The sequence below is a fragment of the Eublepharis macularius genome, chromosome 5 (assembly GCF_028583425.1).
Source record: "Eublepharis macularius isolate TG4126 chromosome 5, MPM_Emac_v1.0, whole genome shotgun sequence".
Taxonomy (NCBI): Eukaryota; Metazoa; Chordata; class Lepidosauria; order Squamata; family Eublepharidae; genus Eublepharis; species Eublepharis macularius.
This window is the reverse complement of record NC_072794.1, coordinates 49,291,018-49,307,063: the sequence shown is the minus strand read 5'-3', so window position 1 is coordinate 49,307,063 and position 16,046 is coordinate 49,291,018. Positions and strand designations below refer to the sequence as shown.

The following is a 16,046-nucleotide window of genomic DNA, read 5'->3' as shown; positions in this document are numbered from 1 at the left end:
GGCCTGCCGTCCAGGGGTGTTAGCAAAATGCTGGAATAAATCTATGCCAAGAATTGTAAACACTCAACAAACGCTGAGCAAATACTAGTAAGAGTAGTCAGATGCAGATTGATCCCATAGATTTGCAACTTTAAAAAGGTTTTTCTTGGTTTGTTACTACGTGGGTGTGGTATAATGTACAGTTTGCCTCAAGTACATTATAAACTTGTGACAAAAGCAAGTGATAAAGCTCTGCCATTGTCCTTGCTATAACAGTAATTTAATACCAGGCTAATACAAACAGGGTGAAAGGATTAGCTTGTGCAATAACACACTGTTCCTTTATCTTTTGTAATGTCTGGTTTGGCTTGGACACAACTCGTAGAGTCCTGTTTTAGTCACCATCTTATGTTTCTATTAACAACACAGATGATGTTGTAACATACACTGGAGAGGCACAAAAGATTCTCCTGCATTATATCCATGTTTCCTTAAAAGCAACTGTTATTCAAGATCTATTCTCCTTTTTCAGCTCTGATCCACTTGAGGACAGGGCTAGACTAGGCTGACTACTACTAGCCATTCCACTTGCTCTGTTGAGAGGAGGGATCATCTCACCTCCTTATTGCAGCATCCCATCCCACAATCCCCAGCACAGCTTTATCATGGGTCAAAAGGGGGGCTTCCCTTTCCCTTGCACCAGTGGAAAAGCTGATAGGATCCAACCCATTGCAGATGGCTATAAGCTAGCGCAGGGTGTTTGTGAGGTCTGGAGAGTAGCAAATAGCCTGTAAAGTTCTCCCACTGGTTACCACATTGTGCCTCCCCCCCTTCTTTATATTGGACGCAGGTTGAATTCAGGATTTTAAGTTCTGACTTCTGAGAGTCTTAACACAGTTTAGGTCCTTGCTTGCAGAGAAGTTAGCCGTGTTAGTCTGTGGTAGCAAAATCAAAAAGAGTCCAGTAGCACCTTTAAGACTAACCAATTTTATTTTAGCATAAGCTTTCGAGAATCAAGTTCTCTTCATCAGATGCCTGATACAGAGACTGGTCAAACACAGAAGAGCAAGAGAGGAAAGAGGCAATTAGGGGGGGAGGGGGAGGGAGCAATCAAAACATTCCTTTGCTAGTATATGTAAACATCTCCTTTTGGTGTGTGTATCAGTTGGCTTCAAAGGAGTTTGCCCTGTTAGTTTGTAGAGGTCACTGAACTACAGTGACCTTTGTTAAAGGTCACTGTAGTTCAACAGAAACCTTTCAAAAACAAAATCCAATGGGAGGCTGCTGAACTGGAATTCATATGCAAATTTGACTCTGTCAAGCTGGGACTGAATAGGGACTATGAATGGTTATCACATTACCACAGGTAACAGATTTCCTTTACAGAGGTGGGGTCTGGGGGAGCTCAGTGGTACCTGGCGTGGGCTTTCGGGAACCACAGATCTCTTTGTCAGATGCATCTGGCAGGGAGAGCTGTGGTTATCGAAGGCCCATACTGCATTGGAATTGGATGGTCTAGCTGTTTGGCTTCTACAAACTAACAGGGCAAACTCCTTTGAAGCCAACTGATACACACACCAAAAGGAGATGTTTACATATACTAGCAAAGGAATGTTTTGATTGCTCCCTCCCCCTCCCTCCCCCTAATTGCCTCTTCCCTCTCTTGCTCTTCTGTGTTTGACCAGTCTCTGTATCATGCATCTGATGAAGAGAACTTGATTCTCGAAAGCTTATGCTAAAATAAAATTGGTTAGTCTTAAAGGTGCTACTGGACTCTTTTTGATTTTAGGTCCTTGCTTGCTATCTGTGTCCAGCCATTGCCCACTGAGAGAATCTAGCCACCACATCTTCAGTCTGCCAGTAATCATGTCCGTGCTATGGCAATTGTCACTCACTCCTCCCACAAATTTGTCTTGGTTTCTCTCCCCACACCCTTAAACAGTACTTGAAGATTCAGGTGTTTTGTTCAGAGGTCATGATCCCCCCCCCCCCCAGTTTTATTGCTGTGACACTCAATACAGGACAAGACTCCAAAGCCTAACAGTACTTTTTTAAAAAAAGGAGAACTTAAGCTGCTGCAACGTCTCCCATTAGAGATCTGCCCAACAGTGGACAAAGCCAAATCTGCCTTCTACAGAAGTTTAAAGGTCTGGGAGTTCAAACATCTATTTGGTACATCAGTTCTACCAATACAGCCTCTCCTTCAGAAGCACAAGCAATGAAATGCACAGCAGTGCGATGTTTTCCACTAGCTCCCAGCATGCCCTCTTCCAGGCTTAATTTTACAGCCTTCCCACTCTCAGCTGTTACCAGTCTCTGCATTATGGGGGAGGGCAGTGTTCATGCAGGCTGGAAAATTCCAGATCAGGGAAGATGAAGCATATTTGCTTGCAGATATAGTTAGTAAATCAGGATCTGTAAAAAATAGTCCACCCTGGTTATTTAAGGATTTATCCATGGAATCAAAGGATCACATGGCTTTTCAATCTATCTAGGGTTGCCAGCTTCCAGCTGAGAAATTTTTGGAGATGGGGGTGAAAACTGGGGAGGCTAGGGTTTGAGAAGGGACCTCCGAGGGGTATAATTTCATAGAATTCACCCTCCAAAACAGCCATTTGCCCCTGGGGAACTGATCATCTTGGTTTTCTGGAGATATTGCAATTCTGGGAGATCTCCAGGGCCTTCCGGTGGTGTATTGTGTATTAGATTGATTCTATTATCTCTTCTATTTATACCAATTATGGTTATTGAATTGACTAACTTATTATAGTCATTGAATTCCCATTATAGATTTATGCAATAGTATATTTATTGTGACTAGGATATTTCACTCTAGAGTACTTCTTACACTTTTGCACTTTATAGTATTCTTATTAAATAGGATTTTGAACTACATATATTGGTTTTTTCCTCCGTGAGGCAGCACCTCCCTGTTTTTGCCCTTCCTGGAAACTGGCAACTTTAGATCTATCCTACACCAGAAACGTTCCATAAAAACCCAAATCCCCCACATAATTTAGATCTGGGTTGGCCAACATCTGTGTTTTGAGCTGCCATCCTATTTTTTACTCAACCGTTTGTGGACCTGAAATTTGCAACATTCCATTTTCGAGGTTATATAAGACAGTTGGCACAGGACTTTCAGGCATAGCTGAACCATTACATATAAAATCCACTGTCACATTACAGGTTGAGGTTGGAGAAAAATACGTTAAGGGCCAGATTTGGTATATGGGCCATCTGTTTGATATCATATGAAGTGTCTCAAGAAGGGAAATGGAATATATCACCCTATTTCAGTTTATATGGATGTTGGATCTGAGGTCAGGGATCACTCAAAAGGTAGTAAGGTTAGTTGCTCATTTTGAGGAAAAGATGCTGAATATTCAAAATACAAGTTATACATTCCTTTCTCTGATTAGGAGGTAATTGCTTGAAATGCAATGAGTTTTTATATAATTTTTTTATTATACAAACACAATTCAAAGGGAACTGTGATTTATAATGCCTCTATCAATAAATCTGTCAGTTTCCATCTTAGGCTGTAAAGTTCCTGTTAACTCCAGCAAATGAACTAACAGGAGAAAACTGCCAAAGTCATTAGCCAACTTGAACGGAGAGCAAATATAGATTAACCATGAAGCAAAAGTCATTTACAAGCTTCTCTGGGACGCAGAAATTTTCCCGAGTTCTACTCCACCTACTGTGCTGGTGTTAGCTGAAACAATCGTTGATGGTCCAGCTTGCTTTTCTAGGTCAACGACACAGCATCACAAGACAGAGCAAGTAGGCTGTGACCACCAGAAGCCACATGTATCAGTCTCTGACTCTGCATCTTTTGAAATCACAGATTTCTCAGGCCACAAGCTGAGGATTACTTGGGGGCAGGGAGGCTGCTCTTGCACTACAGCAACTCCTACTTTCAAAGTACCGTTAAGGAACTTAAAGATACATGAAAATGCTGTTGTAACTTGTAATACGTATACGGGCTCTTCATACATTACAGGGCTCACAGGTTGGGCCTGGGGTGCCCAACCTGTGTCCAACATACACAAGCTGGTCACACCTTGTGTAAGTCCCATTGCATTTTGTGAAGAATGCATGCCAATTTTATATATACACACACACTTGGAAGTCATTCCCCCTGGAGTCAATGGGGTTTACTCTGAAGTAAGTGTACAGAAATGTAGACATAGTTTAGCCAGGTTGGGGCCAGTACATCACTGGGCTGATTTAATACTTTACAATGATTATAAGTTTTTCACTTACATAAAAAACATTCAGAAACACACAATGGGCTGCTCACATGTGTCTAGGTCAAAATCATATTTCCAGAATGAAAGGCAAGAACCAGGTCAGGTGAGAAAGCCAAAAGACTGAATAGCATAATGGACACTGGCAAGCAACTCAGTTCCCAGCCGTCATTCATACAGACCCAGAAAATGATAACCTTTACACAGGAGGATCATGTTGGAAAGCTTCCTTACCATCGTCTGCAGAAAAGAATTACATCCTTTAAAAATTTGTTTTAGCTGAGAGTCATGTGACTCCACTGATGAGGGCCTCATGAGGAAGGTTATTTTTCTACATCCTTAAGAATTCATTGTGTGCGCACAAACAGCGCCTCAAACACACCTGTATTTTTATTATGGCTTCTCTTTTGTATTCCACTTGGGGTTGTCAGCATGAGACTTTGACCATTTTCTTGTCACAACAAGCCTGTGAGGTGAATTAGGGTGAAAGTAGCTGGCCTGAGGACACCCATGGCTGAGTAGAATCTGAACCCAAGGACTGATCTGAACTGGACCAACGGCAACACGTTACCCACTGCATTACATTAGCTTTTTAAACTTCCCTTTGAGCTCTTGTTACTGATCTATCATAATTTTTTATTTATTGATTTGATTTCTAGCCTGCCCCCCTGCAAGTGAGCTCAGGGCAGGTTACAATAGTTTAAATAATACAATAAAAATATTTAAAATATATTTAAAATCAGAACAGCAGTATATGTACAGTCTCAGATAGCAGCCCCCTCCATTCTTCCCATACCACACTATAAACAAAAAAGGGGGGGAGTGGGCTGAACAATTGATACTATACAGTGACAACGCATATGGGGGGAGATGGTTTAATGCCCCCCTCGACAGGCCACCAGTTGGGAGGCATTTCTAAAAATCTAAGACTGGCCTCAACCATATGTCAGGTGGAACATCTCTGTCTTAAAGGCCCACCAAAAGGAAATAAGGTCTTGGTTGGCCCGGGTGTCCTCTGGGTGGCTATTTTGTTGCTAAATGTTATCCTGTTCCTAACCTGCTTTAACTGTATAGAGACAATTAAAAGTTAGATTAATGTAGTGTTCTGAATAAGCTAATGTTTCCTATGCACAGTAGAGAAATACTACCATCTAGTCCTAATGGATTTCCACTCCTAGCCCCCACAAATTATCTTGTAACATATACAGAGAAAGACTCAATGTCTGAGGATCTTATTGGGCATTGTTGACTCTGATTGGCAGCAGCTTTTTAAGGTCTCGGGCAGATGGTCTTTCCAAGCCCTTTGCACCTTACACAAACCAAGTATATACTCTACTACTGAGCTGCAGCAATCTTTCCCTTACAAGTCAGTCTCTATTGGCACTTTTGAGAATCAAGAAATGAATGCAAAATTTCTGGTAAAAAAGTTAAGACACGGACAGGCAAATTGAGGTATATAATATGCTTTCAGCCTGACTACAATAAACCACTGTAAAATTCCACAAAGTAGAAAACTGATATGATGCAAATTATATATATGTTTGTGTATGTATAAAATCTTTAAGCTGAGAAGTGTCGCTATGGCAGCATTTGATTTCTTTCTTCAGGAAGCCGTGGTGTGCATTTCGGTGAGTTAATTCCACTCACAGGCGTTCCAGATATCTCTCAGCACCTTTTCACTTAACATGCATAAATTTTCCCAGGTGGGTCACGGAAGTACCAAACTGCCCATGCTCTCCATCTTTGTAGCCTCTTGCGATGGCTCCTGAGGCGGAAGAGAGACTGTTGGGAGGGCCAGAGTATCTGCTGCCATGGTTGCAGTTTCCCCTCCTGGTAGAACTAAACGCATGCAGCGTCGGAATTCCTCATTCTTCCAAGTATACAGCAGGGGATTGAAGGCAGATAGAGAACAAAAGAGTAGCCAGCTGGCTAGCTGCACTCCCCGAGGAATGAGCTGGAAGAAGAAGCCTAGCAGGCTGACCCACACCAGGGGCTGGGTGGCCAGGAGAAACATAAGGCAGAGGAGCAGAACAGAGATGCTGCTCAGGCGCCGCTGTGTTCGGCGTGGCACTTGTGGGGCAGCTGGGAAGGGCAGTTGCTGAAGCAGGTGGAAGTTGAGGACACTGACCCGTTTGACACTGCCCCGCACCCTCCTTACAATCCCCATGTAGCAGTGGAGCAGCACTACTGTCTGGCTGAGTAGAGCAAGGGCTACCATCAAGCCTGTGTAATTAGAGCTGTTGCTGCCCGGAGCATTTCTAGACTCCGGCTGGTCATGTTGCCATGTTTGCAGTCCGGAGGGAACCAGGGCAAGGAGCAGGGCACACCCCCACGACAGGCTGATCATCCAGGTAGTGTACTTCTGTTGGTAAATAGCGTGGTATGTGGTTGATGGCTTGGTGATGAGGATGTATCGGTTGAGGGCCACCAACAGGTGAGAAAGCAGTGAAACGATGAGTCCAAGGCCAATGAGACCAACCCGGAGCAAGTGGTACCCTTCTGAGTGAGCTGTTGCGGATCCTGTGGGTAGCAACCCTTGCACTGCTTCTTGTGGCATCCAAAGTCCACACACGCACAGGTCAGCAATGCAGCCGTTCACAATGAAAGCATTGCTAGTGGTGCGTAGCTTCCTGAAGGTAAAGACCAGATAAATGACTGTGATGCTGGATAAAGTGCCATAGATAGCCAATAGTACATACAGAAGAGACAAAGAGATCCTGGTGCTGAGGGAGTCTTCTTCACAAAGCAGCAGATGCAGGGAGCTTGAACTCCAAGAGGAAGAGTAGTTAGGCATGCTGTGGAACACAAGTCCAGTGCTTTTGCACCTCTGCCTCCGGAAAAATCTTACCACTGGAAGTGGCTAAGCCAAGCCATGAAGAAAACAAGATAAATGTAGATCATGCACAACCCAATAATGGCAAATGGGAGAGGTCCAGAGCATGTTGAGAACAGAGACAGCAATATATAAGACAGGCAATAAAACTTTCCCCTCACATTAGTACATGCTAAATTCTGAGTCAGCTGTTGGCAAAAATATACGGCAATTCTTTAGAAGAGGAAACAAAGAGAACAGGCATCTCCAAGAGGATGCATCCATCATGGTCCCAGGTGAATATCTGGAAGCTAGATAAGCAGAAGGGAGCCAGCAGCATACGGAGGACTGCAATCTGACAGATGTCCATGGTCAGAATCAAGTGACAAGATGGGCAAGAGCATCTAGTGTCCAAAGAGAAGCAAGCAAACAAGTGAGAGAGAAGAAAGGACAGTTACCTGTGCGAATACCGGGTGATGAACAGCCTCAAGAGCATTAAGCACCTCATCTGAAAACTCAGGGCTTCTTCTTGTGCTCTATGGTACACACAACGAACATCAGCCAGGAAAAATGTGATGCTTCTACTCTATGAATTATTCAGCAGATTTCAGGCTTGTGAGAGCAGGAGGAAGGGGAGGAAAAGAGCTCAGCTTGCTCTGGAAAGCTAGCAATTACACAGCCACCCCACACACCTCCAGCACCCTGGTTCTAACAGGTCTCTTCTCCCCAGCCTTTTCCTGGATCTTTACATAATCCCGCCCAGGATGGACAGAAACTCCTCTGTTCTCACTTCTTTGTACCTGCCTTCTTCCAGTCTGTGTTATTACAAGGAAAGATGTTATGCTTTTATGTTTTTTTTTAAATTCTAATTTTAGAGCAAATCTTTCGTTGCAATATGCAGACACACTTACATGCTGCTCCTTGGTAACAGAATCTTTATAGTATTATGGAGTGACCTAATATTTTTACATATCTATCCATCCAATCACTTTGAATTGTGCATGGTACAGATATGGTGAAAATATATTTACAGATAACACTCACCCAGCAAGAGATGATACTTCTTACAGATACACTTAAAGCTGGTAATTTAATTTTTTTTACTTTCCTTTGAAAATGCCCAAGGCAGTTTACAACAGAAATTTCACAACAGAATAAAATGCTTAGGAACAGCAGATCAAAAGCAGTAGCTTTTTAAAAAGCCCATATTCTGTCCTCTCACTGCTGCTGCTCCGCCTCTGCTGTGGCTACCTGTGGCAACTGGCTATAGCCAGATAATCTGGTCCTGTAAGTCTGGGTACCTGGATCAGCATAAATCTGGGGTTTTTTGCTGATTCCTGGACCGTGTTTGCACACCCCTATGAATAACACATGCAGATACTTTTATTCTTCAAACTAGCAACAGAGCTCATTGTGAGAATACAATGGGCACTAGCAGCAGGGCCTTGGGAGTGCTATGCCGACGCAACCCTCCCAAGGCCCCACAGTGGCCACAGGGAGCCCCTCCCAACATGGCCTTCCCGCCACTTCTGCAGCAGCAGCAGGGCTGCGCTGCACCTTCCCAATGCTTCCATGGCCCCTCAGAGGCCTGCCACAGGTGGCACAGAGGCCCGGTGTGGGCCTCCCCTGTGGCAGCCCCACTAGGTCTCCAGGCCACCAACGACTCACCTTTTATCCTGGCGCAGACGCACAGCAGGCTCCTCAGTGTGCCTGCGCAGGGATAAAAATGAGTCATCTCTAATATGGCTCGGCTTTTATATAGTCAGATGCTTAAAGAAACATTCTTAAGCGTCAAGAAGCTGCCTTGTACTGAGCTGAACCCCTTGGTCTATCTAAGTCAGTCTTCTCTGATTATCAACAGCTCTCCAGGGCTTCAGATAGACTTATCACCTACTGCCTGATCCTCTGGAGATGCCAGGGACTGAGCCAAAGACCTTCAGCATTCAAGAAGATGATCTCCTGCTGAGCCACAGCCCCACAGCTCACACATTCCAGTGGCGAGTTCTGACATTCTGACTAGGCACTGCAATTCAGTTCTGACCTGTGAGTAATAGCGAAAGCAGGTACTTTTCTTTGCAGAGATTAATACTATAAAGGTACACAAAAGCACTGAGTAGAAACATGCCAAAGAGAAAGGGTCACACAACAGCATTACGCTCCAATTATAAGGCTGCCAAAACAGCCTTAGCATCCTCTGCCATCTCTTATATCCATCACCAAGTTGGCCAGGTTGTGCCACAGTTGAAAAACCAAAACCACATACAGCATTTAAAAAAAAAAAACTTTCGGAAAAGAGGAGTAAAAGTTGAAGTTCCAAGTAATCAATGACATTCTGGTACACACAACGTAATACAGTGCAGTCTTCTGGGCCTTGAGATGATTTCCACTCTCATTTACTGAGCAAGCAGTAGCAGCGGAGGCTGAGCGAGACAGTCAGGAGCACTGGCATGAATTTGTACCAGAGCCAGGAACGCAGACACGCCTGCTTCTGGCTAGATATACTGAATCTCAGATGCACGTTCTTGGGCACTATTAGCCATCCTTTGTAGAACGTTTGAAAGTTAAGGTCCATCCAAGGTTTTGGAATTGCTGTTTGACTGAACAGCAAAGAATGAAAATGGAATTATTGAATATTAGAGTGGAATAACTATTCTGAAGTTCTGTTTTTAAGTTTGCAATATAGCAGTCTCTAAACATGGGGTTTCCAAGTAATGTAGGGGGGTAGGGGTAGAAATCCACAATCAAGGATCAACTTGAGGATATCGGCCTATGCTCTGTTATGTACTATGCAAATCCATATTTTCAGACTGGGCACCAGCAAAATGAGTGAGGGTGGCATAGCTCAAGAGAACAAGTGTAGTGGTTAACACTGCCCATGTACAGTGTATATCTACTGCCACAAAGTGAGGTCATGGACGAAGTTAGATTCAAGTTGATGACTGTTGAGGTTGTAGCTCAGTCTGTTAGCTACTGTGTTGTATCAGCTCTGTAGCTCTTAGAATGGCAAAAAAGGATTTGAAAATAATTAATGCAAGAGAAGAAATGCAGATCAATTTAAATTCTATGATAAGTACAATCAATCATTTGCATAACACTTTTGAAGACTAACATGTTTTGTAAATTATCTCGATCTCATTATCTGTATTTTCCAACAAGATTATTTTGTCCTCATTTTACATGTGGTAATGGTGTGAGACCTGTTTATGCCCATCCACTGAATTCAGGATTGAAATGGGATTTGAACCAAGGTATAACACTGTTTGCATTGTCAAACAGAGTGTTTTCCAGAGTCACCGATCTAAACGCCAAAAGGCCTGTCCTCCTGACCTAACCACATTAATTCTAGACTAGACACATCCCCATGTTTTGCTTGCACAGAAGTTTTTCCCTCATTCTCTATGACAAAACCCACTTCACATGGATATTTCCAGCATGAGCACAAAGCATTATACAACTCACATAAGAGATAAAGGAAACAACTCTGCATATGAAGGTGACATGTATAAAACGCAACAAAAATGTGAAGACAATTAAGGCAAATGCTTTTTTCCTCAGACTTCCATTGCAAGTTATTTCAAACTAGACTGCCTCAAAAATATGTGGCACAAATCCAAAAATAAGATGTGCTCGTGTATGAGAAACTGTAAGTTGGCCCAGTTAAACTTTCGCATCTGTTACTGTTTGGGTTCAGAAAAGAAAAAAAAATGTTCACCTGCCTTTGAAACAAGCCTGAGAATTCTAAGGTTAGAGCTGAGGCCAAGAGAGAGAATGACAGCAGGGGAACATAAAGAAGAAGAAATATTGGCTGGGGGTAGGGGAGAAGGAAACACCAACCTTAGTTCATGAGGGTTGTAAGAAATCCTGCTAAAGACTCCCAGCCAGAGTTCAGTGTTAGGAAATAAGAATGTGCTACCTACAACTGCATAAGAATTCCTGGTCACAGTCAGTCTGAAGGACAGTTTGGGTTGAGGGATAGAAAGGAAGTTCCATGGAGCCATTAAAAACACATGATCTGAAACAGAATTATATTGCTTAAAATCCAAAGGTAGCTAAAATTCAACAAAAGCGAAAAATAAGTTGTGTAATTTTTATTTTTATTATTGATCAGCATTTGTATTTCTACACTTAAAAATAGTACATCTTTCTAGTAAGAACACTAGTAGCAAAATACATCTGAATCTTTGTAAGAGGTAGAATTACCTTAGAATTTGTCAATCAGTCATATACAGTACATTATATACATTATATAAAAGTTAGATTATTGCATTCAGTGATTAGAACAGGTGCAATCAAGAGTTTAGGTACCAAAATTATGACCATCTCTCTTCAAATTAACATACAACCTTTTCTCAAAATGAATTATACTGGCATGATATGCAAAAAAGCACTTCCTGCATTTAATATAATATTGAGGGCTGGGCATTCTTCTTAGTGTGCTATAAATGGTAAGTAAAATGCACGTTACCATGTTGCTTACACAATTACAGTATTCTGACTGATACCACCAGCTAGCATTGCAAACAGAGAAACAAAGGGGAAGTACTGCTATTTCAGAAATATTTTTGAGTAATTCCAATACATAGTTACATTTTTCTCAGCAACATTTTTTGAAATGCTTCAATGATTAAAGGTAACGGAGAACTAAAGCTGCTATTAATTGGTGTATAAGCACAGCATGGTGGAATATGTCATCAACATGGGGTTACAATGGAAGAGAATGGTCTGCACTGAACTTTAACAATGTACCTGCACTTTCTAATGAAAGCTGTATATAATAGTCTGCCTACATTCATGGCAACGTAAGTTCACACTTTTGATGTAACACTTCGTATCTTAGAAGTAAAAATGTCCAGCATACCTAAAATTGAAGACATTATAAATTCAGTGAAACACAAGGTTTTATTTTCTATGCGCAGCCCTTTCTGCTATTCAAAACAGTGTGTTTCTCTGAGGTTTACATTATGATATAAGTAGTTTTTAGAACTGGAAATGTTATACAGAAAACAATATAGAAAGTAAGGCTCCAAGAGTAGATCATCTTTTTAAAAAGACGAATTGTTGAGTTGAAAATGTCAATCAATATGACAGATTGATTATTTAAAATTACATTCCTTTTCCATAGAAAAATAGAAGACACTAATTCAGGGTGTTACATAGGCCAGAGACACAATATCCCCTTTGAAAGCCCTTTTTAAGCATTAGCATTTAAAACCTAAAAAGAACTTGTTCCCTGCTAGGTATAGTTCTTTAAACTGAACTTCAGTCATGGACACATGAATAAAACCATTAAGTGCTGTCCTTAATGGCTAGAATACAGAGCTGTGCAAGTTGCTTTTTGTGTATGCACAGGAGCCATTCAGCTCCATCTCCACCCTGCCACAAACCATTATGCCCTCCTAAAGGCTGGGCACCAGAACTGCACTCTATGGAGCTGTGAAGGGCTGCTACCCAAAGGAAATCCTGTCACACTTCTCACTAAAGCAGAAGCATAAGTGCTTTTCATACACAGGCTCCTCTGGGTTCAGGCTAGTGTTTGCTCTGTAAAATTCTAATATTTAAAAATACACATTTTTGGTAAAAAAGTGAAACAAATCAAAATATAGTCTAGTTTTTACACAACACACACACACACACACACACACACAGGGCTTTTTTCCAGAAGGAATGCAGTGGAACGGAGTTCCGGCACCTCTTGTGTCTGGTGGCCCCGCCCCCCTGATCTCCAGAGAGATCATTTCCCCTGGAGGAAATGGCCATTTTGTAAAGGGGCCTGCGAGTTTCTCCCTCATTTCCCTCTTGAGAGTTCCACCACGTCTTTTCCCAGAAAAAAAGCCATGTGTGTGTGTGTATATATATATAAAATTATACACACACACACACAGAGCTTACCAAAATATTTTACACAGTACATATACATTTTAACACTGTATCAGAACTATACTTACAAATATTTTGCTAAAAGTTATTACAAATATCCTTAATTTTAAAATCTCAGTGTCTGTGCACAGAATTGTAATGTTCAGAAGTTCAGTGCATTTGTAGTAGTCTGTGGTTATTCAAAGACCCAGTTGTCTTTGGAGTTCTAATCAGGTATGAAAGAGTCTCTTTCCTGTGGGTTGTTTGTTCCCTTCAATATTGCTCCTCCATGAAGAAGACTGAATTGTAAGAGCTATTCAGCTTTCACCGAAGCAACAAAGCTTTAGTACTGAACATATTCAGACTGAAGGGACTGTACAGATGAGAAACAGAAACTAGTGTTAACATTCCACTTAAGATTCATTACCTTTCTAGCAATATAAAAACAGTATTATTTCAAGTCAAAAACTTGTCAGTATAAACAGAAACTGCAACAAATCAAGCTACAGCACAACCAGTCAACAAACTGCATTTGCCGATGAGAAGTGTAGTGCAAATAGGAAGGTGGAAAAAAACAATGGTAAGTTTGGCTGAATTCAGACAAACTGGTTTGTTTAAACCGTGTCTTGTTTCAGCAGTGCAACAAACTGGTTAGTTTACCAGACATTTGTATGTAAACCTGGGTCTGTTTGTTTCTTGCCTCTTACCCTATTTCCAGTTAGGAGGACATGCTCTCTATACAGTCATTTCTGTGTCCAGGCAGACCATGGAGTAAGTAGTTCTATTCAACAAACTTTGACAACAAGCCATAATTAGTAAAATCTGTGGTTGCATTACAGCTACAGACCCTAGTTTGGAACCCTGGTTTGTTGTCAAACAATAAATTTCAATTTGTCAGATCATCTACATCCAGATATCCTAGCTAACTAGAGTTTGATCAAACCATGGTTTATAAACCACGAGTAACCATGTCTGAATACAGCCGTAGCGTTTTCCAAACTTCAGATAGCCCAGACACACTTTTCCCTCTACATTAAAATCAGAACCATATTTAACTCTTTCCCTCAATAAAGCATTTTTTTGAACATGAGAGTGCCCATTCTCAAGGAGCCCAGTCTCACTCCTCTCCTTGCCTCTTTAAAATTAAGAGTCATACACAGAACATTGACTCAGGCAGACACACAATGGACAGTCTCTTCTGAAGGCAGAAACTTCTGCTGTGTTTGTATTGATATTTTTCTAAAACACAGCCAATGCAGAGACATGGCAAAGATGACCAGTACTGCAGCGATAGTCAACTGAAAAGATACTTCAGGTTCAAGGAAGTTTTCTGAATTTATTTTTAATAGTACATTAACATTTATTTCATGGCTCATTAGTGTGCCATGACACAAAGTTTGGGAATTACTGCAGTGAACTCTCTTTCTGAATTAATAGCAATTACAAACAAACCCTTAATGCTGTGATGAACAGCATTTAGAATAGCTGTACCACAAACTGGATTAATTTTTGTAGCTGACAATTGTTCAAAGAGATAATTGACTGTTAGATAATTCTTCACATTTTGATTGTTGTCACTAATTAAGAATTCTTCCTACCTTTTACATTAAGTGCTTTAAAACAAAAGACAGTCATAGACATAAGCCATCTCAGTAAAGAAAAATGTTAAGGTGAATTGCAGTTTTTGTAGTTAATTGCATTCATTTTAATGTCAACAATGAAAAGCACTCTGTAGCTTTCTTTTCTGTTCAGAAAGTGAGTGAAGTACAGTTAATTTGTGTGAAATGAGTAAGGCAGTAGCACATTTTACAGCATATTGTAACATCTGAGATATACTTAACATTTTGTGAAGGGGGAGGAGGAGGAGGAGGAAGTACAAATGAGAGTATGTAGAATTATTGCAAGCAAGTCAAAGAATGAGAATGTTAATAGAGTTAAAGACAAGTCAAGATAAATTTTATTTTATTGACTGCCCATCTCTGGACCAACAGAGCATGTCTCATCTTAGTTTCGCTCTGTAAGGAGAGACTTTTAAATCACAACTTCAGACGTTCTGCTCATGTCTTGCAACTGGTATTGTGACAAAAGCTAAGCTAAGAGTTTATCTACGATCTGCATGTAGTACACATCAAGCACACTTACCTGGAAGTAAGTTCCAGTGAAGCCAATGGGACTTACCTCCAGATAAAGAAGTTAGAAGAAACCCTTCCATCCACATGCAAGCTAAGATAGATAATAGTGACAGGCCTCATTCAACTGCAAAGGAAACCTTAATACGCTGCTGACAATGAGAGAGGCGCATGCAAGTTTGCACAAGCTTACAATGGTTCATAGCTTGATCACTGTCTAAAGAGCTAACTGAAAATTTATCAGAACCTCAGGCTGATTCCCATATATAAACCCTGCTTGTCTTCTTCACTTGGATAAAGAACTGTGTACAGTAACTTATGTTTTCCTGTGAGCCATATAGTTCACCAATGAAATGACCACAGCAGGAATCATGAAATTAGCTGCAAGTAGTTTGTTCTAGCTAGCTCAAGCTCTCCCCACATGACTACATACCAGTGAACACCCATGAGAAGAAAATCAGTGGGATATATATGTGCAAAGTGGTTCTTCGTGAACTGTGAGGCTAATGTTAAATGGCTCTCAACTCTCACACATACATTTCATGGATAAATATCACTCTCATATGCAAAACTGCACTATAATTTAGCTGGTGACCCAAACCATTTATTAATATTCTTTTGTTTTAATTATTACTAAAAACATTCAACTGTTTATGCAAATAGAAGAAGGTATTTTGAACAGGCACTATCTCATTGTGCCATCAGAGTCATGGGTTTCAATACTAGAACTTCTTCATCATTTGAAGGAGAAAAGAAAAAACTATGGCAACACCAAATTGTTGCATTTAAGACAAGCATAAGCAAGGAACAATACAAAGCCAAACACTGATTCTTCCAAAGATAGAGGATGAATTTTTCTGCTTTGAAATGCAAAATGCCCATCTTGCCTTCATTCTCATCTTTTTGGCTACAGTAAGGAACTTTCCAGTTCAACACACTTGAGAGTCTGAAAATGAAGAATTAACAGTGCCATCCTTTGCAGAGTTCTATCTTTCTGCATCCACTGAAGACAATCAG

General features: G+C 41.1%; 2 protein-coding genes across 4 annotated transcripts in view; both read right to left on the bottom strand.

Moving 5' to 3' along the window:
- Nucleotides 1–5,940: 5,940 nt before the first annotated feature.
- GPR88 (G protein-coupled receptor 88) lies at nt 5,941–7,026 on the bottom strand. The gene has a single exon (XM_054980354.1). It carries the CDS (start codon nt 7,024–7,026, stop codon nt 5,941–5,943), a length of 1,086 nt encoding a protein of 361 aa, XP_054836329.1.
- A 4,091-nt stretch (nt 7,027–11,117) lies between these two features.
- CDC14A (cell division cycle 14A) overlaps nt 11,118–16,046 on the bottom strand; it is a 97,686-nt gene continuing 92,757 nt past the window's right edge. For all 3 annotated transcript variants that reach the window (XM_054980530.1, XM_054980531.1, XM_054980532.1), the window contains one exon: nt 11,118–13,273. In XM_054980530.1, coding sequence (XP_054836505.1) covers nt 13,244–13,273 — 30 coding nt within the window. In that variant the 3' untranslated portion in view covers nt 11,118–13,243. The remainder of the gene's footprint in view (nt 13,274–16,046) is intronic.